This window comes from Scatophagus argus, chromosome 9, assembly GCF_020382885.2.
Source record: "Scatophagus argus isolate fScaArg1 chromosome 9, fScaArg1.pri, whole genome shotgun sequence".
NCBI classification, from domain to species: Eukaryota; Metazoa; Chordata; class Actinopteri; family Scatophagidae; genus Scatophagus; species Scatophagus argus.
The window spans coordinates 13,884,446-13,911,311 of NC_058501.1; the positions used below are offsets into that span (position 1 = coordinate 13,884,446).

Below are 26,866 nucleotides of genomic sequence, written 5' to 3' on the forward strand. Positions count from 1 at the left end.
AATTTGTCTTAGTGATTGGTGATATTGATGTTGCTCTTAGTAATTTTGAGTTTTTCATTTATTGCTACTGTCTATCACTAAGCTTAAATTACTTGTAAGCCACTCATTGTTGTCCTTGTGATAATTAAAACAAAAGCATCACATGATAATACATTAATCATTTTACTTATCAAATGGCCATAAGTTCATAACAGACATTGTTCTAATTGAATCCATGATCTGAAATCCATAAACTTTGATTTTAATTTCCTCCCATTAATTTGAAAGGGTGAGAAAGCCAAACTATTTATAATCAGGCTGAACAAATAACATCATACTGAGTGATTTTGTGCTGTTCTGTTTCTCTCCACATAGTGGCAGCAGATCCATCATAATTAGGTGTGTTATGAGCCGAAAAAACAAACTGTTGTTGCTATAATATAAATGAACTATATAATGTTTATTAAAATTTATAAAAGACAAAATACATATATGCATAATTATATCCATGATGAAATATGCATATACAGCATAATAATTATACAGTAAAATGTGTTTACATATATATTTTTATACATATAGCGAGATATTTTTGCATTAAAACTGGCAGTGGTGATTTCAACCCCCCCAACCCACCCCCCACCCTCCGAACAGGAAAACCCCTCAGTCCACATCAGGCCTCCCAGAGGAAGAAGCCTCTGTGAAAAGCTTGAGAGCAGCAGCACCTTTACACCTGAGATCCATGTTTCGGAAAGGTCTCACACAGAAAAATTCACCTACTCTGACAAATAGCTTCCAGGGACTTCAACCAACAGCATCAGGAGGGAAAGGATGTTGCGTCAAAAGTCATCTGATCTGTTCCTTTCTGGCATCTGTACCCTCACTGAACACGGGGAACGATATCGTAGCAGTCCCGACGGAAAATCTACAAAGACTTCAAAACTGTGCCACGCATCTTTTGTTATTACGCAATAACTTCAGAAAAACATCCTTCCAGTCCAATTTCATCAGCCAACACACTGCACGATTCCTCAGTACATCTAATCTCAGGATATATCTGTATAGCTTGTGAGAGGAGAATAAAACGATCCTGGACAGAGTGTGACAAATTCCCGTGGGATGATATTAAGTCCTTCACACTGGTGTGGTTGGTTGTGGTTGGTCCTGTACAGTTTCAGTCACTGCACAACGTAGGCGGTCATGTCTGATGGTAATGATGGTAGTGGTGGTGATGGTGGTGTTCGTGGTGATGGTGGTGCTCGTGGCGCTGGACCACAGGAACCACAAACCCCGGGCTCCCAGTTGGACCAGATGCCTGCTCTCTCTCCAGGCTTGGCAGTACAGAGGGCACAGGAGGCTGCTGCTGGGTGTGGGACTGAGGGGACAGCGGGGGTTTGGATGGGGACATGGCCTCTCGGGCTTTGGCCCTCAGGCGTTTGCTGTGACTGTATTGCAAAGGGTGCTGGTGGTGGCTGGAAGATTGGGCTTGGTGAGGCAAATGGTATACATCCTGACCCCCGTGTCCTGCTGCATTGCCACTGTGCAGCATGGTTTGCACAGGCGGGTGATAGCCATGACATTTAGTGGATTTGCCACCTCCGCTGGCCCCATTATTCCCTCCGCCTCCCCTGTAGGTTCCTTTGGGGGATTTGAGGAACTGTGTACCCTTGCTTCGAGACTCTGTAGGGTTGTAGCTATCGCTGATGACCTGTGAACGGCGCTGGTGAACAACTTGGGCTTCTGGTTCCTGGGAACGGGAGCGGCTCTGGCTCTGGGAGCTTCGTCCATGAGCCTCCTGAGGTGGAAAGGGAGGGGTGGTTCCTGGAGGATAATCAAGAGACACTGGGTCAGTGTTTTATATAAATATGATTGGACATTGTACTGTGAATTGCTGTTACTCCTCAACCAATATAATATAATAATGCAAACTCACCTTCGAATCTGGAGGTGTAGTTTTCTATACCAGCCAGGTCCAGGTAGTGATTCCTCCTCTCAGTGTTCTCATCCACACAGTAATGATGGCCATCAGTGGCTGGTGCTTCATTGCTTTGCCCTCTGCTGCTGAAAACAAGTAAAACCATCACACTTATTGGACAAATGAGAACACTATCAATTATTTCCACAATGAATCTGCAGGAATTGATACAACACATAGAGGGGCCAGCTTCGAAGCAAAGTATGCTTCATGTGTGCTAACCTGATATAGGAGGAAAGCCGCTTGTCAGCTGAACGACCCTCTTCCTGGTGACTGCGATCTGAAGAAGGCAAGTACAAGAACTCAGAACAGGAAAAAAGAATTCAGCAACATCCACTGGTGCAGGCTGAAACATGCAAGCTGCCAGATATTTTATGTTTAATCCACCATTACAGTTTGCTACTTTTGCTGAAGAATGTCCTTTTGAGTGCAGGAAAAATACATGGGAAAAACTGAGTTGGCTCGCAGCTTTATGGGATAATGAATCAGGTCTGAGGTATGATGCTGGTTTTGTTGTCATCTACCTGTACCTGTTTCTCTTCTGTGGCACTTGGGCTCTGGAGTGACAGTCAGTTTGACCCGCAGAGTCTTGCTCTTATTATGGCAGGAGTGATTCACAGAGGCATCCACCACATCGTAGATGGTGTGCATCAGACTGGACATGTCCTATAGTGACAGATAAAATGTCTTTTTTTACAATTTTACAGTCCCACCTTTGGCAAAATAGCATGTGAACGGGTCAGTATTAAGAAGACTCAGCATATAGTACATCAAGGAGCACAAGCAGAAAAGAATAACACTACAGAGTTATGACACCTACAAACACACACACACACACACCTCTTTTGTAACTTTCCCACTGTTGTCAAAGTCATAGAGAGTGAAGATCCACTCCTGACGGTTGTCATCCTCCACAGAAACGTCACACTCCAAGTCCTGTGAATACAAAGGTGTACTTATTCATATGTAAGACACATAAACAAATGTAAGGCTTCAACCTGCAATGAGCAAAGCTGTACTGTAGTATTTTCAGAGTATGCCCAGGACAAGACATCGCTGCGTTTATTACAACAGGGGGCAGCAAAGTACACATTTTTCAACAGGAGCTGAGTGTTATCTTCCTTCATTCTGCATGTGAACCTTCTGTTAACGAGACAGATTCTAGATACCACCCCCTCTGATCATAATCAAATCAAACTTTGAGTCAGTTTGTACAGCAAGTGCATTTAAAGACTGGAAAAAGTGTAGGATGCTTAAACATCCGTCTTTGTGATTTCATACATCTTGAAAGCAACAGAGCAGAGGCCAACTGAAATTCTGGACTCTCTAAACAGATCACTGCTCAGCCTGCCTTTAACTTGCACGTTGGGGGGTGTTGAAGTTGGGCCCTGCCTTATGATCTCGTCTTTCAACCTTCTTCCAGGAAAAATGTGTGCAGCCGCTATTCTCAGTTACAACTTTTTGGCAGGAACTTTGATTCAGATGTATCTAGTGACATGGCCGTAATTGGAAAAATAAACATCTGGAATATAGGCCCTGCGGCAGGCAAGATGGAGAGCTGACACTGTGTGAAAGGTTTCATGTATGTACATGGGAGGAGACCCCAGGGAGAGAGGCGGCTCTTTATGGTTCTGTAATATCTCCTCAGCTCACATACCCTGGAACGGTCACCAAAGGGCAGATCTAAGCCATTCTTTAAAACATGCAAGTCTAAACATTACAATCTATTTATTCTATTTATTGGTCTCTAAATTCAATCAGGATATGGTCTGAATCAGTGTCAACATTCAGACAGATGTTCTGCGTACAGGGTGAGGGCATACAGCGGCAACCAGAGGTTATTCGCCATACATTTATTTTCTAACCTGTGTTTAAATCTTTTTCCAACCTGTGTTTAAAAAGTTTCACTAACTGCAACACAAAAGAATTTCAACACTCAGCCCCCTTGGCTCTTGGCAAATGGTTTAAGAGAGACCTTTTTTTGACTCCAAAAAATCTGGTCACATCAAGCAACACCGATTTGCTGTTACTGATTCAATTTGTTGTCCCTTGTTTCATATTGCTTGAGCCTGTTCCAGTGTTGAAACACCACTTCCAGGGCCTCATCTCTGAGGCAAATTATAAATATCACACAGCTTCTCTTCAGCGCCTACATAAACTAACCTTTGTTTTGTGTGTGTCATGCTCTCGGCATTAATAAAGGTGTGATAATGCTGTAAGAGATATTTTTTTCATTCCTCTATTTGTTAAGAAATAGAATTTAGAATTAGATTAGAATTGCAAAGACCATTAGACAACAAATCATTAAACCCCCATTAAAATTAATATTTATCAGAAACTTACAGTCCCAATTCACCTTTACTGTGTCTTTTTGAGATGCACCTGTCTGCAGAACAGACCTTTGTTGTATGTTCATGTTATAAACACTCTAGTTATGCCGTAATTGGAAACAAAGCCACACTGACACATCGTTATGTTGCCCGGTAGTATGGCTGCTTACATCCAAACTGATGCGTTTCTTCCCAGCAGCTTTGGTTGTGTCTCTAAGTACCTCCCGCTCTCCGTCCTCTGGGTGCAGGTACTGCAGGTAGCTTTCACAGCCCTCAGCCTTCTCCGGAGGAAGAACCACTGCCAGCACAGGAGGACTCATTTAAGTTAGGCACAAAAACACAGATTTCTCACTCAAGAAATTAGGCAATATTTTGTGTAGTTCAGTACACAAAAACTAAACCTGAAAAATGGAACCAAAATATCTCAGTATCTAACTTTTATCGCTCAAACTATGATTACAGAAGATATTACAGAGACATTTTTAAACCTGAAAGTGATGCTCAGGCTTTGTTCTTCATAAGTGTTTGATTTATAATGGGTTTTATGTGCCCTGCATGTCTGAATTTGGCCACTGCATTAAAAAAAATCACTGCACAGAAACTTGCCATTCCTGATCCATCAAGTTTGGTAAGCTCTAATTAAAGTATGCTAATAACCCAGAATATCTGTCACAAGATTTTAGCACAATAAACATCTAATTATTCTAATTAATCTAATTATAGACTATAATCTGCTTCAATCTGATTTATGAATCTCTCAGAGAAGAAACAGTCAATCTTTTCCATCAGTCATCATGCAAACTGAACATGGAAGTATCTTGAAATGATGAATGCAAACAGTGATATCATACAGATCTACCAGGTTTCAGTTGTATTATTTATGGAATCATACATACTAACTACACATACATGCTCATCCATCATGCAACGCTAGATCTGTTTTCTGCAGCCTAGGAAAAAATTTCAATGATCAGTGAAGACATCCTTCTCGACCTACCCTCTAGGGGACAGTGTTGATCTGTGAATTGTCCTTCCTTCAGCTCACCATTTGGAAACTCCTGGGACAAGGAGAGAAATGAAGCGAGGGGTGGGGGTCAGAGATGTAAGTGAATCTACAGTTCAGACCACAGACACAGAGAAAACAAACAGTTCCAGCTAAAGCATTTCCTACTCAGATGAGAGGGAGAGGGCTGGAGGCTCCAGTGCGGCCAAACACTTTGAACATCTGCACGCTTATTGTGTTTCACTGTCTGGGACACAGTGAGTGCGGCCACAGCACAGCTTTCAAGATTCCTCCAAGGCCTTCAAACGGACCCCTTCACATCCATCAAAAGCCCCATAATGCACTTCATCATCTCAGCTCTCTCTCTCTCTCTCTCTCAGCCAGCCTGTTTGTTCTCATCCTGCTTGACAAGGAACCCAGTGAGAAGAGTTTGATGGAAGAAGCCCAGAGTTTAGGAAAAGGTTTTCTTGTATCTCATCATTGAAAACTTGACTGTGAGAAGTTTATGTAAAACTATCCCCACAATGAGCTCTCAGCAACATGTGTGTATTTATTTTGAATGAAGAATAACTTCCAGATGGAACTTTCCATGCAGATAGTATGGGGCTGATTAAATACACAATTCCATAGCCATAAAACAAAAGCAGGACAAGTGGAGTGGAAGGGGTTGCTATCATAAGTGAATAAGCTATATCCTGCATAAAATAGAACCACAATGTACTCATAACCATCCCACACATGTGCTAACGCAGAAGCAAAGGCAACAGGGTCTCTATACGCACACACACACACGCACACAGCCATTCTTTAATTACGACTCGATTGTGGAAACAATGAAAATTAAGTGCAGCACAGGCCCTAAACCACAAGTATTTAAACAACAAATGATTCATCTTATTTACGTCATTCTCAATCCTCTAAGCTGCTCCACACACACTTTGAAATAAAATCTCACCAGATTGAATCAAGGAGGCCCACTGAAACGAGACAAATAAAAAACAGATAGATGCTAGAAAACAAAAGAACTCCATGTACCTTCAACAGAGCCGAGGCTCAAGCGAGAGTCTGAACATCTGCATGCGTTTAGGTGAACGAGCCCCCCTTTTCCTTCCCCTTCCCCTCTTTCTCAGAGTAATGACAGCACCAGGGCCTGTGGTTCTATTTAACAATCTCAGAGCCTATGATTATTCCTCACTTCAGAGGATGATACCTCCAGCCTGTAATCTGGCCCTGACCTTCACCGCTGATGGTGGGGGAGCCGGTTGAGTGTCAGGGTCAAGGCTCGGACACAAATGCAAATTGGTGTAAATTGGCCACCGGAGACACTGACAGAAAACAGCACAGGAATGAGAGTCAAGTGTTGGGGGAGAGGTGGAGAGGGGAAACAGAAGAGGGGCAGGAAGTAAGCGGGAGGAATAAAGAAGTCAGAAAGGAGCAGAGGGAAAAGGGCAGAAATGAGGGAAGGAATGATAAGAGCAACAAAGATGAGTGAGGAGAGAAGCAGATATGAGTAGAAGCAGAGGAGGATGTGTTTTGTTACGGGGGAAATATAGCCTATCTATTGCTTACTCCAGTCCCTGTGAGCTCAGGGGAAGAGGTGGAGGTGGATTTTTACCAATTCTGGAAGGCTTCTGGGAAAGGTGGAGACAACTGGTACCACTCCCTGGGCCCCAAACAAGCAGCAGTCTTTAATCACCGAATACGCACACTGGAAATCAGACGAGTGTGTGTGCATCCCTACGCAAAACATGCACACAATTTCCATCTTTTGTGGTTTCTGCAGCCAAGTTGTTGTTTACTTTCTGCACTGGATGCTTTTATCTCTCTGCTTTGTACCGCGGTCCCTTAATGAAGGGCAGTATGTAAGGAAGAGGGAGTTCACACAGACACACTGTTCCGCAGCTCACAGGAACATCAAAGAACCATTGAATCTTTCTCATCCTCGTTCCCATGAGGGAGCAGAGCAAGGTATAAGCTCCTCTAAATGAAAGACAGGATTCAGCGTTAAATATAATGAAACAAATCAATCAGCCAACTGCCCAAAGTGAATCTTGTCTCTAATTAAAATTCAGATATCAGGGGACGTCTTGCTGAGTGCACAAGGAGGGGACCAGTAGGGCTTGTGTTGAACACATGGCTCCCCGCACCACCACCTCCACGCTCATTACATCCATTGGGGGAGCTAATGAGAGAGCAGGCTGGGTCTGACCGCAGTCTGCAGTTTAACGTCTAAACACATGGCATCTCCATCCACATCGCCCACGGTGTCGGGCCCAAATCTGCCCACCACATGTGTAATTAACTGCATTCTGGCATCTAACAGCTCTCATTCTTTCACTGTCAGATCACAAACTGCTCTGTAGGCTACGCAAATGTGTTAGCACTTAAAAGCAAAGTGTGCCTCGTTTTCGATCAGTGTTGTACACCTGAAACCCACGATATGCACAACTACACAATGCGTGATGTTAGGTATGGGGAAGACGGGTGGAAAACCACGTGTGTGGGACAGACTCCTCAAGAAGAATGACAAGGAGATCTATGAGATCTCAGCTGTCTTAAAAAACAGCATTGGAAATATGCACTGACAGTGTTCCATGTAAACTGATTCTGTCTCCCAGGCGGCTTGACATAAGAGACAGACAGGCAGACAGACAGAGAGTTGTGTGATGTTTGTTCCTGTTTAATGCAGCCGTTCTGCCAAGCTTCCCTAAAGCCTCAACCTACTGCCAGACTTTTATGTGGGATAGGGTAACCGGGGGAAGCTTTCATAGCTCCCTACCAGGTGACATCAGACATCCCCCAGCAGTTTCTCTCTCTGCCTGCCTACCACCCATCCTCCCGCTGGAAAACACTGAACATCTTTGTTCTCACACCCGCCCCCCACCTCAAGCTCACCCCCTAAATATAAGTACACGAGCTTCTTTTAGTTCATTCTTCAAACCATATGATGCACAACTGATTTCGAAAATCACATCTTTAAAAAGTTCCTCTGGCCTCAGGGTATGAAATACAGCAACTTGATCAGATGTCTGGATATGTATCCAAGTGCAAACATATGCTGGAAAACATACAAAAACAGATACTCTGGATTCTTCTTCATATAATTTTGGAGCTATGTGGTTTTCAGAAATAGTCCAGATAGCTATTTTTCATATAAAGCCATAATTAGTTTACACAGAACTGTTATAGTATAGTAAGTGCTAGAACTGCACATTCAATTCTGTGTTTGTGTCTCTTCTGTGTTTTGTACAGTTCCTTGATCAAACTGGACTAACAATTCATTTTTTTCCTTAATTTGATGCAGAGAGTGCCTTTGGAAACAAACACCGAGCAGCTAACGGTGTCAGTTCTCCAGGAATTTCTAGAAACACAACGTCACCTGGAACACTTAGGAGGGCGCCACAGGAAAGCCTTGACAACCACCAGCTGACCCGCATTCCCACTTCCATTGATTGGGACTGATTGTGGGAATCCCCATGAAAACGAGGATTTAGTAGAATCAATATAAAGAAAGGAACACTAGTTCGTAAACAAACTGCATATTCTTCACCGCAGAATGAAACTGGAGAGGGAGTGGGGCCATTGAGAAATAAAAGCCCTCCATTCCAGAAGAAACCAACCTGGCCTTGACTCAAAACCAGATGTGAGCGGTTATACTGAAGAGAGGCAGGGTAACAGAGAGGGGGAAGGGGCTGGGGCCGAAAATATGGGGAGCTAAAGAGAGAAGGCCAGTTGCACAACTTCTGTCTCTTCTCTTGCAAGACAGTAAAAGAACAATATGTTGGTCTCCTGACGGCTGTACAGAAAGCTCTCTCCCTTTGGTTCATCAGGCATCAGTCCAAGTCAGGGTAATTATGGTGCTCAGAGTCAACAGAGCAGTTTGCCTTCAGCTGATATTGAGTAGCAACATTAAAACAAACAGTGCTGGATATACTGCTGGATCTGAGTGAGCCTGCCTAATAATGTTCTTCAGGATCACAATATAAACACAACTTAAAAGCTTGTTTGCATGATTCACTTTCTATTTTCTAGCTACAGACCCTCAGTGAGCAGTCTGGAGCATTTTCAAGTTCAGCCTCAAAAAACACAATTTTACTGTTTTAATCCTTCTCATTACTGTTACAGTTAGAACATGACTTTGTCCACTAATTAGTGTATTTTATCATTGTATCAGGGTGCACGGACATGTCTTCCTATGAATGGAAATGAGATCAGAGCAGAATGCCTTTCTGTCATCTGGACTGGCCCCATGTGGCCAGGATGGCCCCGATATGGTCCTTTCAGAGTAGCAGGATTCTCTCTCTGAGGTCAAACAGGAGGCAAGACCTCTCCCTTGGCAGAACATGAATCACTGGGGCGAAGCCTCTTTGGTGCTAGTATAACGACAGCTGTGGGAAGGGATGAGCATGTTTGCCTGTCTATGTAAGAACAACATGTCAACCACTGATAGTCACCCGCTCCCCTTCAATCTCCTAAACTCTGCACGCCCCTTCAGTCCCCTCCTCACCTTTCTCTCACTTTGATTATGACCTGCTGGTTGGCATAAACAAAGATTAGAATCACTGGCTGACCACCCTGCATCTGTCACCGGCGCCGTAATCAGCTTGCCTTCATTAAAATGGGCTTTGATGGGAGCCTGATGTAATGTTGTGCCCTCCTCTCAGCTGTCACACAGGCAGCTACTGTAGGGACTTGGAAACCATGTGATTCATACCAGTGACTGGAACCTTTCTCATGAATGTGGGTTAGGCAAATGTATCAAATTATAGAGGTAGTAGATCATAACACTGTTATTGTATTTCATTGGTCGGTAGAAAGAGAGAAACACAGAGCATCGGACATGTTTCACTACATACACAAGAAACTGAAATAAAGCTCAAAATGCGGTGCCACACACGTTATGACTGCACCGCAGAGAGCACGTCGCTTTCATTCAGAGGTAACAGGGGTTGCTGGTGTAAAGCAATACTCTCTGTGTGGACCATTATAAGACCAGTGCCATGTGTTTCATCCACTCAAACATTTAATGACCTACTTCAGTAAAATTAGGTCTTTTTTTAAACTTCATTTGATCTGGGAATTTTAACAGGTAAAAACTCCAGACTTGAATATTTTGGCTTAAATATTTCAGCTCAAGTCTCACAGTTGGCAAATCCATGTCTCAAGTATGGTAAGATATTAACAATCAAAACTAACTGTTAAAAGAGACAATTAAATCTTTACATGCTATATTAGATAACTGCACATAAACATCAACTAACAATTATTTTATAACTGACTCTCAATCTATCAATCATTTTTTCAGTTGATCGATTAAAGATCAATCTAGAATATGTTTGGAAAAAAGAGTTAAACATTCGTCACGATTTCCCTGTGCCAGAAGTTGTGTGTTTAAATGTTCTTTTGTTAAACCAACAATCCGAAACCCACAGATAATCAGTCAACAGTGACACAACTCATATAAAAGTAACATGTCCTCATGTTAGAAGTTGTAGCCAGCAAGTGTTTCAGAAAATATGCTTAATAAATTGCTTAAACAATATATCAACTTTTGAATCAACAAATTAAACAATGCAGCAATCATTTCAGCTCATATGCAGCTGCAACAGATGTTAAAAGAAAAAAAAAGCAGTCAGAAATTGAACAGGAATTACAACATCCAGATTTCAAACAGCCACACGCAACCTGACAAACAAGAAAGAAGCGAGTGTGCAAGGCGACAACATATCAAAGCCAGTGTGGGACAGGCGGTTAGACTCAAACAGGATGTTCCTCTGTTTCTGGCCTCCATGTGAAATTCTGTAAGCTCCCGCGCTGGCCCCTGGCTCTTAAGCCTGGCCAATGGGGAGTGCGCCCAGGCCGATAAAGCTGAGGGGATTTGTTCCACATTCCACAGGCCCTTTAAACAACAACACACTGGATCTCAGAATGCCAGGTTGTGGGTGAGGTGACTGCAACGCCAATCCCATTATGGTCCAAAGGGACTCCACCTCTCACACAGTCGTGTTTTACTCTCCACAAGTGCCCAGCTGAGCTGTATTCGAAAGCTGTATTCACAGCAATGATCTCACACAGCCAGGGTTTAATATAAATCAACTCTTCTGTCTGACTGTTTGTCAGTTAGAGTCAACAAGGCTTTGCAGACACCTCATTTCAACACAATCACTCTCCCCCTCTCACCTGTAAGGTGTGTACTGCGCACTGTAGTTAGTGTCAGGTTGCAGCTGTCTGTCTAGTATTGAGATGTCAGTTATAATTGTTCTCACCTGTGAGATAACCACCAACACGCTGTTTTCACTGCTCGTTTTGTTAAGCTGAAGGGATTTGAGTCACAGCTTTGAAAACCAGGCTTGGCAGTTCATAGGGGCGAGGCTCTGTGGTTAGAGGCTGGAGGAGCTACAGGCGTTACAGAGCTCCTGTGGGTGACTGAGAAATGTAAACAAACCATGCTGGGGAAGGACAGCTGTGCGCCAATGTGGAAGAGCAGCAACACTGCCCAAGCTTTACATGTAGAGTCACTACCAGCCTTTTTTGTCCAATGTAACCCCTGTAAAACACAGTAGGCTACCTCTTCACCAACACCACCTGTCATGTACCAAATATGTTGTTATAAATGACTCACAAACTGCATGTTAAGTGGCTAATTTTACAATAATAAATATAAATATAAATTTTCATTATTTCAGTTGTTTATTCATCACTTTTCGCTAGCTTTTTTGCTCAGTTAGATAATTATCACCACTGTTTGCATTTTTTTTTTGGCATTTCATTTTCATGTTTGCATTTTTTTTGGCGTTTATTCCTTACTTTTACTATTTAAACAGTTTATTCCTTACGTTTACTATTTCAGCCACTACTTGTAGCATGCAGCCTACCAATATTCAACTTAAATTGCTCTCTTACTCACTAAAAATATTTTTTGCCCACTCACTGCGGCAATAACTGGCTCAGACAGAACAGCTAGAACATTAAATTTACTCAAGATCTAAAGATGGTAACTGTGTGCACATGTATTTTGAACAAAATTTACAAGTTCTGTTCTTAATTTGAGGTGAGTTGAACTGTTTTAGCTTTTCACACACACAACCTTGGAAAATAAGTAACCCTTGGGGTCAAGTACCCCTTGTTGGGAATAACTGGAGTACACACTTGAATGATATCTATCTAATCCATAACGACTTCTTGGCTGCTCACTTAAATCTGATGCACTCCTGCTGCTCAGGGCTAGCAGGCTGGTGGGTGAGCTGCCTGCTGCTTTCCTGGACATGTCTTCCAGCAGGATAAGAACAGGTTCAGGGTCAAAACCACAGCTCTACAGTCCACTAGTTACTGCTCCCTCTGGGTAACTTACACAGAGAAGTACAGATCCATATGACTGACCACGATAAGAGAGGCTTTTACCGCCGTGACCAATCAGCCAGTAATGTAGCATGAACTCTCAACACATCCATCTTAGAGGCATACTGAGCAAACAGAGACGGAGGGCTGTTGTCCTGTACTATTACTGCATTCAGCCCTCAGGGAGATTTTGGCTTGCCAGTCAGAGACAGCCAAAATATATAAAAATAGAGTTCAGTGCAGTAGGATGGAACACATAACCAAGGTATACAATCACACAGGTAGCGCCCCTAATAACTCATCTGCTATATTCCCAATGACACTTGCCAAACCTCAGGTCCAAGGAGACATCACTTGTTTGCATAATTGGTACTGTTCCTCCTTACTATGAAATTTAAGGCTTCAGGCCAACCTGCCAACATTGTTTGGCTGAAAAATCTCTTGGCTTTGCAGACTGCAGAGGTTTTGACCTTAAATATTTTCGCATATACAAAGTGGCTGCATCTCTTTTATCTGCTGTCTCTCTCTCTCTCTCTCTCTCTCTCTGGGATGTTGTGTAACTCTGACTGTCCACTACCACTGTCTCCTCCAGCGGATAGGGATTGCCAGTCTCAAAGACCACGAGAATTCTTGACACTGGAAGAACAGGCTTAATTCCAAGCTGTGAAGTTCCTCACAGGCCTGGAACTGGACAGGGGTCATCCCAGGGTCAACACCAAGTGTTTTCCTGAGGATTCCTAAAAATACACTCCTGCTGGGCTCAGGAAGCAGAGGAGACTCCACAATCCTGAGATGATGTGAAGGAAACCCAGATAATGTGAAATGGATCACTGCTTAAGGGCCACTGTCTCTCATGCTTTGGCATATGAGATGCAACTTCCCATGAAAAGCGGGACAAAGTTCAAAGATGAAAAGAAACAGATGAGATGTAGGGCGGAAAAAAAAAGAAAGCAGCACATGGGCAAATTACTGACGCACCAAAATCATTCAGAGCCCATTCATATTTCTGTTGAATTATTCTCAAAGAAAATTACTGGTCGAAAAAATAAAAAAAGGATTTGAGGGCATGCGTATGATGAATTACTTTTGATAACACAGCTACAAGAGAAGAATTTTTAAGCCTCCATGAATTATAATTTTTATTTGTGACACATTATAGAAATATGCCAAGTAGAGATTTTGAGGCCATGGCCAGACAGACTGCAGCATCTGTGCTTCTTGCTTATGGACTGAAGCTGCCATGTGTGTATGTTAGTGGCCTGATAGACCAGCAGTGTGTGTCTGAAACACTGTTCCCCAGTGTGAAATTCTGCAACGTAATTCATCCATGGCACAAGCAGAGATCAAAAGGCTATGGTGCAGAGGGCAGCTCAGCAGAGCGCACACAGAGCTGCTGCTTTCACAGCCATAATTACTGGAAACCATGGCTCTGAGGCTATAAGAACTGAGTACGAGTCCTTAAACACGAGCCGAGTTAGCTTAGCTCAGCTGCTTGTATATTCTTATCTTATCTCAGGTATACAGCAACAAGTCTGATGGAGTTTTACTCTCTATCACACAACAAGTCTGGAGGCAGTCCACTTAAAAGCACTAAGTGAGACACTCAGTGTTTGATAAAAGTCCTTGAAAGACGATTTATGCTTCAAAAGAAGAAGATGTGCAATAACACCTAAAACACTATGAAATAATCAGCCTGCTCCCGGGATAGAGCAGCCTCTCAAAGCTGAGCACATGACACTGGGTCAAAGTTCTGATATTGTGATACAATGGCATTCTTTAAGTGATAGGATCAGTCAGCCCCTATCAACACAAAAAAGTAGGTGGTTGTCATAGAGAAAGATCTTGCAGCGCTACTATAGCTGGAACTTTCCTGTATTCACTTAAATTTACCACCTAAAATATTCACTCTTAGGTTTCAAAAGCAGATTTCTTATGAAGTAACATTTTTTTTGTCTGTATTTTTGTGTTAAGTTTCTCAGCATAGTTTTCAACACATTTTGTTTTGTTTTGTTTTTTTTTTTCAATTTGTAACCTGAATACTTTTTTGTAAAGCTACCTGCTAAAATGTCACTCAGCAGCAATATCATAAAAGCAAATGAAATCCTGATTTAGACGAATGACAAGTTCCTCCTATGAGCAGATGGTGTGTCTGAAAGTTTCTCGGTGAAGGGGTGGGGGCAGGCATCTCAAGGAGAACTGCTGTTTATTTGAAATGAGCCTTTAGGTAAACATGTTACATGGCACACAGGGCCAGGTCAGCTTTTGAAGTGGACGGGCTCAGGAAAGAAACGGGTGGGGGAAGAAAAGAAGGCTCCCTTCAGAGGAAATGAGAACAGTGGCCTCTTTCAGCACTGTTTCATCCTCTCCCTCCCTTTTTGTCACATATAGAAAGAGCACAAAAGGTGTTTGGTTATATAAACACACCAAAGTGGAATTTGAGAACAGTCGAATTCTTATTTCTTCTGAACACTTACGTAGAATCACTCCGCAATCATTTTCTCCCACAAAATTAAATTCGCCCTGAAAAATTACCACCCGTGACAAAAATAAACCACTTCCTCTCAATGGAAACTCATTGAGGGTTTTGATGACGGGAACAGGTTTGTGTAACAAAAGCAAGTTTGCAGCCATTTCCCATTGGAGAGGAATGTGATGTGCAGAAGGAGGGCCAGGCCTGTGCTGTCTGCAGAGCCTGGATCCAACCTTTGAAGCTGCTAGTGTGTTTCAACAGCTAACCACTTTCAGATGGGACTGTGGCGTTTTATGAGCTGAGTAATAGCGATACCTACACATGTGCGGGCTTGGGGTCCCAAAGAGGGGGAGCCTCAGCTCAGAGCAGAGAGAAAGATGCCTAACTCCTCGGGGGTCTGGGGGTTTGGGTGTGCTTGATAAATCTCGTGCTATAGAAATCTGTATTTGAATCTGGACGACAGGAAGATGGATATTGTGTAAAATCTGCTATGAACACAGTTCTGTTATAAATTTCACATTTTTCCTGAACATCAAATGAACTTATGGTACTCACTCCTTACTAAATCTGGAGGGACACTAGGTGTGTTAACCGTCTTATAAGCACAACACCCTTGCAGAACCCTACCTGCCGAACTAGATGTAAAGAACAACACAGCACAAAAACACCACAGAATCACGACAACGAGTAACAATGCCAACAGCTCTGAGTACCCTTTTTTTTGGCATACAGGAAGCCAGGCTTTGCGGTGTGTGGTGTTTTACTCTCCGGCCTCAAACCTAGCAGGGCGTCGAGTTCAGGAATGTGGAACAAGGATGAAGTTTCGAAGCATTCACGGGTGACTCCGGAGGCTTTTTCTTTTTTTTTTTTATGAAAGAAGAACACAGAAAGCGAATGTTGTTTCCCAGAGGCCCTGAGGAGATGCACATGGCATCACAACATGAGGAGTTCTGATGGCTCCAGCAAACATTTACATTTTACATTTTACAATTTACATTTTATGGGTATTTTTGTTCTGGCATCGTTGTTCTTATTCTGTTCTTTTTTTTCTCACGCCAACAACAAACGTAGAGGTATTCATGGCGAAGATTTATGTTCAAAGTCATTCATAGCCATCAGTGAACTGCTATTTAGTTTCCTGTGTGCTTGTATTGTGGAATATGTGTCAGGTCAGCATCTGACCTCTGTGGAGACAATCTCAAATTTCCACTGGCTGAATTCATAGGATAACAAACTTGTGTCCAAAAGAGGAATCCCCCATCCTCTTTAAGCAAACAAGCAAAACCTCAGTCTCCCTTTAAAATCTGTAAATATTTGAAGCAACAAAATATCAAACAAAATAGATCTGCAACATCTCTTCACGTGATGTTTAAGGTATACACTGAGTCTGAAGCTTCCTTTGTCCTGCCTGAGCTCCTCACATGAACTATGCTCACCGAAGATGTGATTTAAACAATGCAATCAATTAACTATGGCTGTAATGACAACATATAATAACACCACCAACAACCATAACTGAAAAAATATGATATTCCCCTGGCTGCTCTAAGGCTTGCGAAATGAAGCCCACTTGGAAAAGAGCTAAAGCTTTCTAAGGGGGAACAGGGGTTTATGTGGAAACATACCTTACACACTAAAATGTAATAACCTTTGAGTCTCCCGGTGTTTTACTTGGCTGGGAGAAGCCTAAGATCAAACACAGACTTGGATCCAGCAGCCTTTGCCAAAAATGTCAGCGCTAAGCACTGGGCTCCAGCTTCAGGTATTTTCTTTCCCCTGGCAGGCAGCGAGAGCAAAGACACAGACCAGTGTTAACCCTCGGCGGGGCAGCCCCAGACAGCCACCAGCACGCTAACCAATGGAGGGGAAGTGAGGTCTCCCTGCTGTCATCAATGACCAAGCACCTCCAGGTCATGTAGTGTCACTGACAACCTGGGATGGGCTCCTTTCAGGAGGCTGAGATATTATATACAATTGCATGCTTGATGATTTGCTGCAATCCAGTTCTGTGAAGCTCTACGCTGATTTCTCTGAAGTACACAAACAGATATCTCATAAATATCATGAAAAGCAGTGACTTCAAAGCAGCGATGACGTGACTGAGATAACTCAAAAGGCGACAGAGCTTCGTTCTGTTCTGTGTCTGCAGATAAGAGCTCCAACAATGAAAGAAGTTGAGCGGCTGCCATTTCTCTTGTCTAAATATATACTATTCTCTTTTGAGTTGTGGGAGAAATTTAAATTATTATTTCTGTTATCACATATGTGGATTAAATGCTGGTGTCACAATGTTGTTTCTTTGTTCCTTTGTATAGCTATTTTGATGTATTTTAATGATACTCATCCCAAAAAATAAGCATTAAGTCTGCTGCTTTCCTGCTGATTGATAGCACTCCTGCGTCTTTAGAGTAAATATGAAGCTACAGCCAGCCAGCAGAAGGTTAGTTTAGCACAAAGACCTGAAACACTGTTGAAATGGCTCTACCCGAGGGTACCAAAGTCTGCGTATCAGCATCTGTAAAGCTCACCAATCCATACATTTGTGAGGTGCTGTTTTTTGGCAGGGAGCAGTGACTTCCTAAATAAACAAGATAAAACGTGTTGAGCAGCAGTGAGACATGAAATTTGACTCAGGAAGTCCAGAGTAACAAATCCATGAATTTGAAGGCATCTCCTGTGCCAAAACACCGCACATTGGTTTACAATGCTGACACAGGATTTTACAACTCACATTCACGACATCTATTAATCCACCAGGGATGTAAGCTTGCATATGTGAACGCCAACACGGCACCTTGCCAGAAGAAGTTGTGTTGCATCAAAAACTGAGCCAAGTTTCTTGTCGAACAACCTTGTGTTTTTGTGTGAGAACCTGCTTAGGTGTGATGAGATTACAACCACAGGAAGGCGGGTAGCAGCAGCCTCTCGTGTACAGGCTGGTAAAATCTGATGCAGCTAGCACCTTTACAGGTGCTTATAGGTGGAGTTTGTTACAGTTAGTTATTTCCCCATGTCCAGTCTTTATGCTTTATGCATTCTTCTCATCTAACTAAGAAAGCAAACATTAGCAAAATGTCAACCTATTCATTTATGAGATAATGTCTAAATTACCAACTGGGCCTGAGGCTAAAGGCCTCAGGCTCTCTGTGTGACATGTGTGATGGCTCTTTGATTCCTCCTGACGGCCAGGGAGAGGCTGTGCTCAGAGTACTTCAGACAGAATAAATACCCTAAGATAAATAAACATTCGATCTGCCGGCAGTGATCTAATGTCTTTCTCCATTAGGCAAGTTCTACACAAACCACTCATAAACATGCGGACAGAGAGCGAGAGAGGGACTCGACCTCTGCCTCGCAGGCCAAGCCATGTGGTCATACACACAAAAACACTCAAACATGAAAGAATGGATAAAACAAGCATCTCGCACTTGTGACGAGCGTTTGAAGCCATCCAGGTGATGATGTTTGCACTGACAGAGAAGTGAATGTTTGTTCTGGACAAATGGCAACCGTTGGAGAAAAGAAAATAGTCCCAACAGAGGGCTGTGATTTGCATGTTTAACAGCTGTTACAAATTAATACAGAAGGTAAAGTGAGATCAGTGGTCAGCTCAACAATGCGGTGGGCGAGGCAGATGAGGCTCTCCATTACTCCCCTTCCCCCACTACCTTTAGAACCCCCCTCAAATATCTCCCCCATGAAAAAACACCCACTCCTCCTCTTCTTCTTTTCCTCTTCCCCGCCACCCTCTCCCACCCCATTTCCACCACAGCCCCTCTCCCTGCTCCAGGATTTTGCTGTACAAACCAGGAACAGATGTCTGCCGGGGCCGTGCTGAAAGACCCCGCTGTTCTGGATGCCAGCCACATGCTTTTCATTCAGAGATGAAGGCTCATAGCTCGCCTTCTTGTGAAGCCAATTTCAAAAAAAAAAAAAAAAAGAGAGAGAGAGAGGGAGGTGGAAAAAAAACAAACTCTCCAAATGACTTTAAGTCCCTTCAAAAAGTAGTACATATATGAGCACACCTTTTTGTCTCCTCTCCACCATGTACTGCTTCCTGCTAGTAACACACCAACGACAGACTTTCTTTTTTCTTAAGTCATTTGTGGACGTATGAGAGGCAGAGGTGGAAAAGTGATGAGATGTTGCTGAGGAGAATATTTCTTTAAGCACACTTCAGGACCTGCACAGCACAGCCGAAAAACTAAAAAAAAAACCAAAAAAACAAGTGACCTTAGTTTTAAACTCGTGACTGTGTAATGAAAAATAAAATTTCATTTATGGTCACAGCCTTAAGTTTACACACACATATCACCAGCCTCAGATCCAAACCAATTACTGCTCGCTCAAAATCAACATGGTGACTAGAAGACGTACCCACGTGCCCAGCGGTGAAATAGTCCAAACACCCATTTTGAGCAGGATCGCCAAATGAGGATTTTTATACAAGGGGAAAGTCTTATTCACAGATTCCAAATGAATGTTAAAAAAAAGGAAAAACATTAGCTTGAAATTAGTTTAGTGCGCTGCCTGGGAACTCTGCTCTTAAACTAAATTTATTATTGAGGGGTGGGTGCCACGTAACTCTCCCAAAAGTCAAAACAAATTTGTGTCTTGGAGCTTATGGAACATCATTACATCCAACTGAATCCCTAACCGATCCCTTTTTTACTTGAAGTGCGATATTATTAACCTTTCTTTCTTCTTTTCTTTGTGTCTTTGTTGTGGAATTCAAAATGTTGACACACACCCTCCTCACGGGCCAAGTCTTTGGGAAGTTTTGAGACAAAAGATGGTGCTGAAAGGCTGAATTAGCCTGTCATTATTTGGGCATCCAAGCATGTCTGTTTGAAGCTCCCAAATGAAGCACTGTGGCTCTGTGTGTGTGTGTGTGTGTGTGTGTGTGTGAGGCTCTGGACTGTTGATGTGTTGATGTTTCCAGAGGTGAAACACAGTGAACCTTCACAGAGCTCTTCCACTAATGAACACACGTTTGGATAAGTGAAGAGTTAGAGGAGTTTTCTACGTATATTTTTTAAAATATATTCAATAACTTTAGATTCACTTTTTTGGTTGGATGACTGAACCTTGGACTGCCACTTTGATCCCTATTGCTATTACTACATTACACCAGGTGCTTGGACAAGTAAGACTCATCTTGAACACCTGCAACCAAGTGTCAAAATCTTGATGACTGCGGCCAGGATGAGCCAAGCCATCCTGCTGAATCATGTTCTCTTTGTCCACTCAGAGTTGCACTCTGAAGGCAGCCTGCCAGCTGCAATCTTGAATCATGGTTTGCAGCAAATATCAATATTTAAACAAGTCTTTCTCATCCTTTGATCTTTTGTTAATTCTTGCCAAAGCACAGCAAAGCATTCATAATTGTGGGCTACAAATGACTTCTTTATTGAGGAGATTCACAGTTTTACACAAGCTGGTGTTGGGCGAGTGTTTGGTTTTTTGTTGTTGTTGTTGTTGTTTTTTCCTTGCTCTACTCCATCCCTCGGCCCATCCCCCAGGACAGGACAGGGCAGGGGGATAGAGGGGTGAGGGTTCGGAGGCTCCACTGATATCAGAGCCCTTTTATAACTCCCAGCTCTGTGCTTTGAAGTCACAGCCAGACAGCTCAGGAATCCTACTCCCCCATTTGACAAAGAGGAGGGGGATGGTCGGAGCTAAACAGTGTGTTTGGCCAGTCTCCTCCTGTACCACATCACATGTAATTTTAACAGTCCCTGCTGCTCATCATCCAGGAACTACTATCTGGTGAGAGCCATATGGTAAATAAAATGTGGCTCTGAAATTGATCTAAAAACTTCAAATCCCCTTTTAAAATTATATAATTACTGCTCTTTTCTATTTAGCTTGGACTTGTTAAATCTTGGTCTAATCCCCACACATCTAAGAACCCATAATAAAACAATTATATCTGGAAATGTGACAATGTAAGCTAATCCCAGGGAAGAATTAATTAACGGTACGTGGGATCAAACGTGGCGCTGCTGTCTTACAGCGGAGATAAATTCTATCTAGCTCAAAGTCGTGCTGTTAAATGAGCAACTATGCAGCATGAAAAGCATCCCCCAGGACATCATCTGTCTTTACGTTAATGCAGACACAGGCTCATTTCAAACAGCGTGAATAGAGCTGTCACTGCATTCGAGCTGGCAGTCACATATTGCCTCTGCGATACAATAGCGAGCATGTGTGCAACATATTGTCAAAGTATCAGTGTCATTCATGAAACTGGATGATTTTGTTATTTGATACTTTGCAAACAGGCTGCAGCTAAACAGTATTTCCAGTTATAGTCACCGCAACCATTAACATTTTGATGTCACCTTGGATTAAATCTTAATCCAAACCACTGAGAAGTTGGAAGAAACATTTGTTTCCCCAACACAAAAAAACAACAACTAAGTAAATGCTTTCTGTTCTTTCGTTTGTGACCGTCAATACATGTCAAGAACAGCACATGCTGCAACCTTTCAATCAGCCCTACGCTAGTCTCAAAGAAAGCAGGAAAAAGCGAGTGGTTTGGTTAGTTACAAGCTGATAGCCATCCAGTTCTGGTCTATAAACGAGTCTCAAATGTAACCAGCTAATGACACAAAATAAATCAGGGGCACGACTTTGATAGAAGTGAGGGTGGAGCCCACCTACTAATAAGTGTCAAGCGTATGCCTTTAGTGGTTTCCCTTCAGGGGAGTGTGAACTCAGACTCCTCTGAAGCAGAGTAAAGTTCTCTTTTAATTTGCCATGAGTGGGCGGTTTATAGCCCTGATATAATCTATAACTCTTCCACTATTACAGCCACCCACCTCACAGACTGTCAGTACCTCTGTGTGAACTCCTTGCAATTTCTGTCCTGAAAGCTCGTGGGCTCTTGTACCCCTTAAAATGACACGCTAATTGAAGTGATGTAATGTTACGCCGCAGAGGGCTGCCCACTGGGAGCTGCACTAGAATGGGACGCATTGAGGAAAAAGACACAGCCCTGAGTCACGATGCCAGCAGCCACAAGAGCAAACCTTATTTCCCTCAGTCTGAGAAACGACTACCTTTCCATCCAGTCTGTGTGTGTGTGTGTGTGTGTGTGTGTGCGCGCTGCTTTGCCAAGTCGCCTCACACACGGGGCTCATTGCTGTCATGACCCCATCCAATGACGCTGGCAGGGGGATAAAAGAACCACTGCAGTGTTGTGCCAGAGCCAGACATGACAGGAAGAACAACCTACAACTTTACAAAGACATCAGCATGTCTTCACGCATGCTTTGTGAATTCACTTAGCTTCCCCTTAAGTCAAAAAGCCCTCAGCTCATCTTTAAGAAACTGCTTGACAGACTCAATCCCATCAGTTCAAACACACACACACACACACACCTGACATACTTTTTTTCTGATAATGAAGCATGATTATTTTAAGAGTAAGTCTAGCATTCAACATTTTACCACTCAGACAACAACAGAAGAGATCTTCACTGCCAAAATAAATCAGAGAGCTTCTTTGATTTTTGTCAGAATTTTGTGTTACTCTTGAAAATGCTTTGAGCTCATCATTCAATTTTAATCAAAACAGGGAATCAAACTAGGCTGATTTTGTTGCTGGAATTATAGCCATTAAGAAGAAAGACAAAACAAATGTGAAATAAAGGTAAAAATGCCTCATACCTGCATGTTCTTCAGCTTGTGATCCGTCGCGCTGTACCGCTCACATTCCTCCATCCCTCTCCTGAGGAAGGCGTTCACAACAAAACTGTCTCCTGAGACACGGAGAAAACACACCGATCAGCAGGTAGACATCTCCAACTCAACCCATGCTTTGTCAAACCATCATCACTTCACTGTAGAAAATGATCTGCTCTCACCTTCAGGGTTTTCTCTGCGCTTACACGCTTCAGATCCATCAGGAACAGGCATGTGGAACAGACAATCGTTAGTTTTTGTATTGTAATATCAACGCTACAATCGAAAAACTTACATTTTTTTCGCCACTGGGTGCTTTCAGCTACAACATTTCTTACCATGTTTTGACTGAAGTTTGCCCATTCTCAAGTCCCTCTTCCCTGGATCAACAAAGGTACTCCGAAATTGGACAAGGATAGCGCAGTCACTGATTCAACGTGGTCACATTGTGTTTGGTCTGCAAGAAGAAAACTCCAACTTCATCCAGAGGCAGGAAATTAAATCGTGTTTTCATTGAAGCATCACTTGTGTCTGTGCAGAAAGAGAAAAATTCTGTAAAACTGATCTATGGGGGAGACACTCGGTTCGCCCGTCCACACTTCCCTTCAGTCCAACTGAATGTGGGAGCGCTTTGAACGCAGCAGCGATCACTGACAGAGCGAACACGTAAAGTACTTCCGGTTTGTGTTCTACCAATAAAACAACGCCGGTGATGAAAACGCTGCATGCTGTTTTTAAGGAATAAACATGAGAACGTAAGGGGGAAATGTACAAAGTGTATTTGGAATAAAAAAGAAACTGGTTGCAAGCTTAACTATAACCTTGCAAACAATAAGACTTTTATAAGCTAAATTTAAAATTTGAATTTTTGTCCCGTAGACTACAGATTTTGGTTATGAAGGTGAAGGATGGCGTGCATGGTTATATAGAGGCTAGATTCTTATTTAAATCAACATTCATGTCATGATTGATCCATTTAAAAGTGACTGAATAAATTAAATAAAAGAAATTCATTATATTCCTTGGTTCACAAGCGGTGCAGAAATCATTTTATGCTGATTAATCTGGGCCAACAGATTGGTTTTATAAACTGATTACTCCTAAAGTCTTTGAAGTGTGTTTAAAACAAGAACACAATTTTGTAGTTAGCCTAAAGTTACTTCTTAAACTTGATTATGCCAGCTCAGAAGAAAAAAAAAGAAAAAAATTATGTTTGCATTATAACAGAATGATGATTAAAGACTGTAAATCAGTTTTCTCCGCTAAAGTTGACGTCCTTGATCTCAGACGTGCTTAATTACCGGAAGGATGAGGGGGGGAACACTAAAGAAAATCAAAGCAAACCTTAATATTTCTGACATTATAACCACGTTGGTTAGTCTTAGAAGTTAACTTAAAGTCTTCTTAAAAAATGTATTTAAAAGTTCATTTTGGTTGCAATCATTTTGTGTTGAAAAACTAATTGTTGTGTTTAGACGATATGTAGGCCTACTTTACTTTAACCAAATGTATTGTAACCTCTGTGTAAAATTATGCAATATTTTTGTTCAAATATGCGTTTCACTTCACCCGCTCACGTTTTCATTTCTAAGTTTTGCTTCTATTCTGAAAAACACATTCATTTGTTTTCCGGTTATATGCTCTGTTCAACTTGACGCAGTGAACGCTCGTTTGGCGGCTCGCGTGTCGTTAAACGTAAAACCACGTCCTCTGTTGGTGCAATTTTCCCTGCAGCTCCATTCATGGTTTTCAAAGTAGGTTATGACGAGGATACTAATTATTTTGTTGATTAACGTCAATACTTCATTTGTCACATTAGACCTAATTATATCACAAATGTGTTTTAATCAAACTAGTGTAAAGGTAAAGGTCTAAAGATATTAGTTCATTAAACAGTTAATTAGATCTACTTGCTTATATGAATCAGATTTAGGTCTACTTCAACCAAAATTAGATTTGGTTTGTTAAAGTGTCTACGGATAAACACGTGTAAGCGCAATGAAAAATATTATTTAGCAAATGATCGTGCCACTTGTCTGTGAACTAAAAACACACCATCCATTATAATTTCCTGAGATTTTTTTTTGTTCGGTTTTCTGCAGGTGTGTGCACAACAGATTCCAAGAGATAAACTTTTGTTTTTAAAAGCGAACCCGGAAGAATGTGGCGTACCAGTCTTCAAAAGCCTTTAAGCAGTTTTATGGTTCGTTTCCTTTGGCAGGGTGTTAAAGCCGGGCCCGGCACCCATGCCAAGTGTTGGGAATATTCATTTACCCAGCATTATGAAAACATTAATGTGACCATGGTGTTTTGTAAATATTCCACTTCCCTGCAGATTATATATTCAAAACAAAGAAAATTGTTACTTTGATCCTCGCGTGTTGTCGAGGCGTGAACTGTCATTATAAGACTCGAGTCAATCTCTCACACACTCCACGCTGCTGCTGTCAGAGCAGAAATTATAGCCTGTGCACTAAATCTTGTCTTCAACCTTTATTACCTGAACAGAAGAGCTCTGCCTGGAGGAACATAGGAAACATCTTATTTGTGATAGTGTCCCAGTTTCACCACCTTAACGTGATGAATGTGGAGTGCATCTGTATTGCTCTTCCTGTCAATTTGTCCGCCATTTGACTTCTCATAGACACAGGCCTCTCAGATCACCGTCTGCCGTTGACAGGATGAGCCGAAATTTGCATAGCTCATTGATGGCAGTTTTCTTTGATCCTTCTTGCCGTGCCTAATTATCACAATTTCTTTATGCAGCCCGGCTCTCAGGATTCTGCCTCTTTACAAGGCATCTCTGCTTCATCCTCTTTCTCCTACTCCCTCTAACATCCCACTTAAATGGATGACATACATATGCAAAGAGAAAAAAAAAATCTCAGAGCTAAAGCAAGAAACAACTATTCATACAGTTTATGACAGGATAGTTTAGACTGGGAACAGAGAGGGAGGGCTGAAATTGTCTTATAAGGCCAGTGTTCGCATGGACAAAAGTCCTGGATTATCATCAAAGGCTGTCATATGGATGAAGAATTGAGATGTCCTGACACAGCTTAAGGTTTATGGGCTCTCAGGATGAGGATCATCACCCTGGCAAAACTGCAGAAAATCATCTTGCAGATCACATTAGTGCAAAATGTAAGTTCAGTCTGCAGTTTTACACTCTGAGAAATGAGCGATAGTTTCCATGGTTTGGGGTGTAGCTCTGCTCACTTTCTTCTTAACATGCCTATAAGTTTGTGTGTAAGTTAACCCCCCCCCTCCCTGTGTGAATCACCATTGGCACATGCAATGATATTCCATTGCTTTCAGCTCAGCAACGTACCTGAACGACGGTTGAGAGGATAAACATCAGACTGTTTGCTTTGATTGGAGTTTTCGGACATTTTCAAACTGCTTGAAACTGCGATAAAAATCCCTGTAACAATAAGGCTTTTGACTTTTCTTCCTTCTCTGTCTTGATTGCCTTTTAACAGCTGCTTGGTTTTGGACCGACTACAGTCAAAAGAACAGGGCCTCCAGACAGAGCAATTATGGTTTTATTTACCAAGCCCGTTCGTACAGCTCTCCCTTTCTCTGCTTGTCCTTTTTTTTCCCCTCCTCCACTTTGTGATCATTGATCAGATTAGAGAGAAGTACAGGCTTCCTTGTGCCATTCATCTCACATAAAAACGTCTTTGGTGTATGAAAATGGCAGGCACCAAACAATTAGGTGTAAAAAGATGTGGGGGAATTAAAGGGATAATTCACACAAACAACAGTTATGTTTCCCTCTTAATGAAACGAGGGCTTTATTCTAGGTCTCTTGTAAAACCCAATTCTTAAGCAAAAGGGTCTTGATTACAGTATAAAACCTTTGCTTGATCTTAATGACAGGCTTTAGACAGTAAAATCAAATCCACTAAAATTTCATTTGCAATAAAACAGACACAAAAGGTCACAGTGATTCAAGGTGACAGTGATTAGGACTGAGCTAGAACGAAGCGTGCGAATAAAGATGAACTCAATGTTTGCTTTCCTTTGACATTCAGGAACAGCCTACAGAATCCACCTTTGAAGTGAAGTGAAAAAGCTGT

General features: G+C 42.2%; 1 protein-coding gene across 4 annotated transcripts; it reads right to left on the bottom strand.

Moving 5' to 3' along the window:
* Window positions 1-436: 436 nt before the first annotated feature.
* Window positions 437-23,416, bottom strand: nkd2b (NKD inhibitor of WNT signaling pathway 2b). 4 transcript variants are annotated; one of them, XM_046400371.1, is made up of 10 exons: window positions 23,123-23,416; window positions 22,967-22,993; window positions 22,770-22,861; window positions 5,282-5,342; window positions 4,455-4,582; window positions 2,795-2,890; window positions 2,479-2,620; window positions 2,177-2,234; window positions 1,913-2,037; window positions 437-1,800 (listed from the first exon to the last, which is right to left on the bottom strand). In XM_046400371.1, exons 1-10 carry the CDS (start codon window positions 23,145-23,147, stop codon window positions 1,178-1,180), a joined length of 1,377 nt encoding a protein of 458 aa, XP_046256327.1. In that variant the 5' UTR covers window positions 23,148-23,416; the 3' UTR covers window positions 437-1,177. The 4 variants fall into 4 exon arrangements, with proteins under 4 accessions (XP_046256327.1, XP_046256326.1, XP_046256328.1 ...); XM_046400370.1 differs by having other exon boundaries at window positions 1,913-2,040; XM_046400372.1 differs by having other exon boundaries at window positions 438-1,800; window positions 1,913-2,040; window positions 2,485-2,620.
* Between the last annotated feature and the right edge of the window lie 3,450 nt (window positions 23,417-26,866).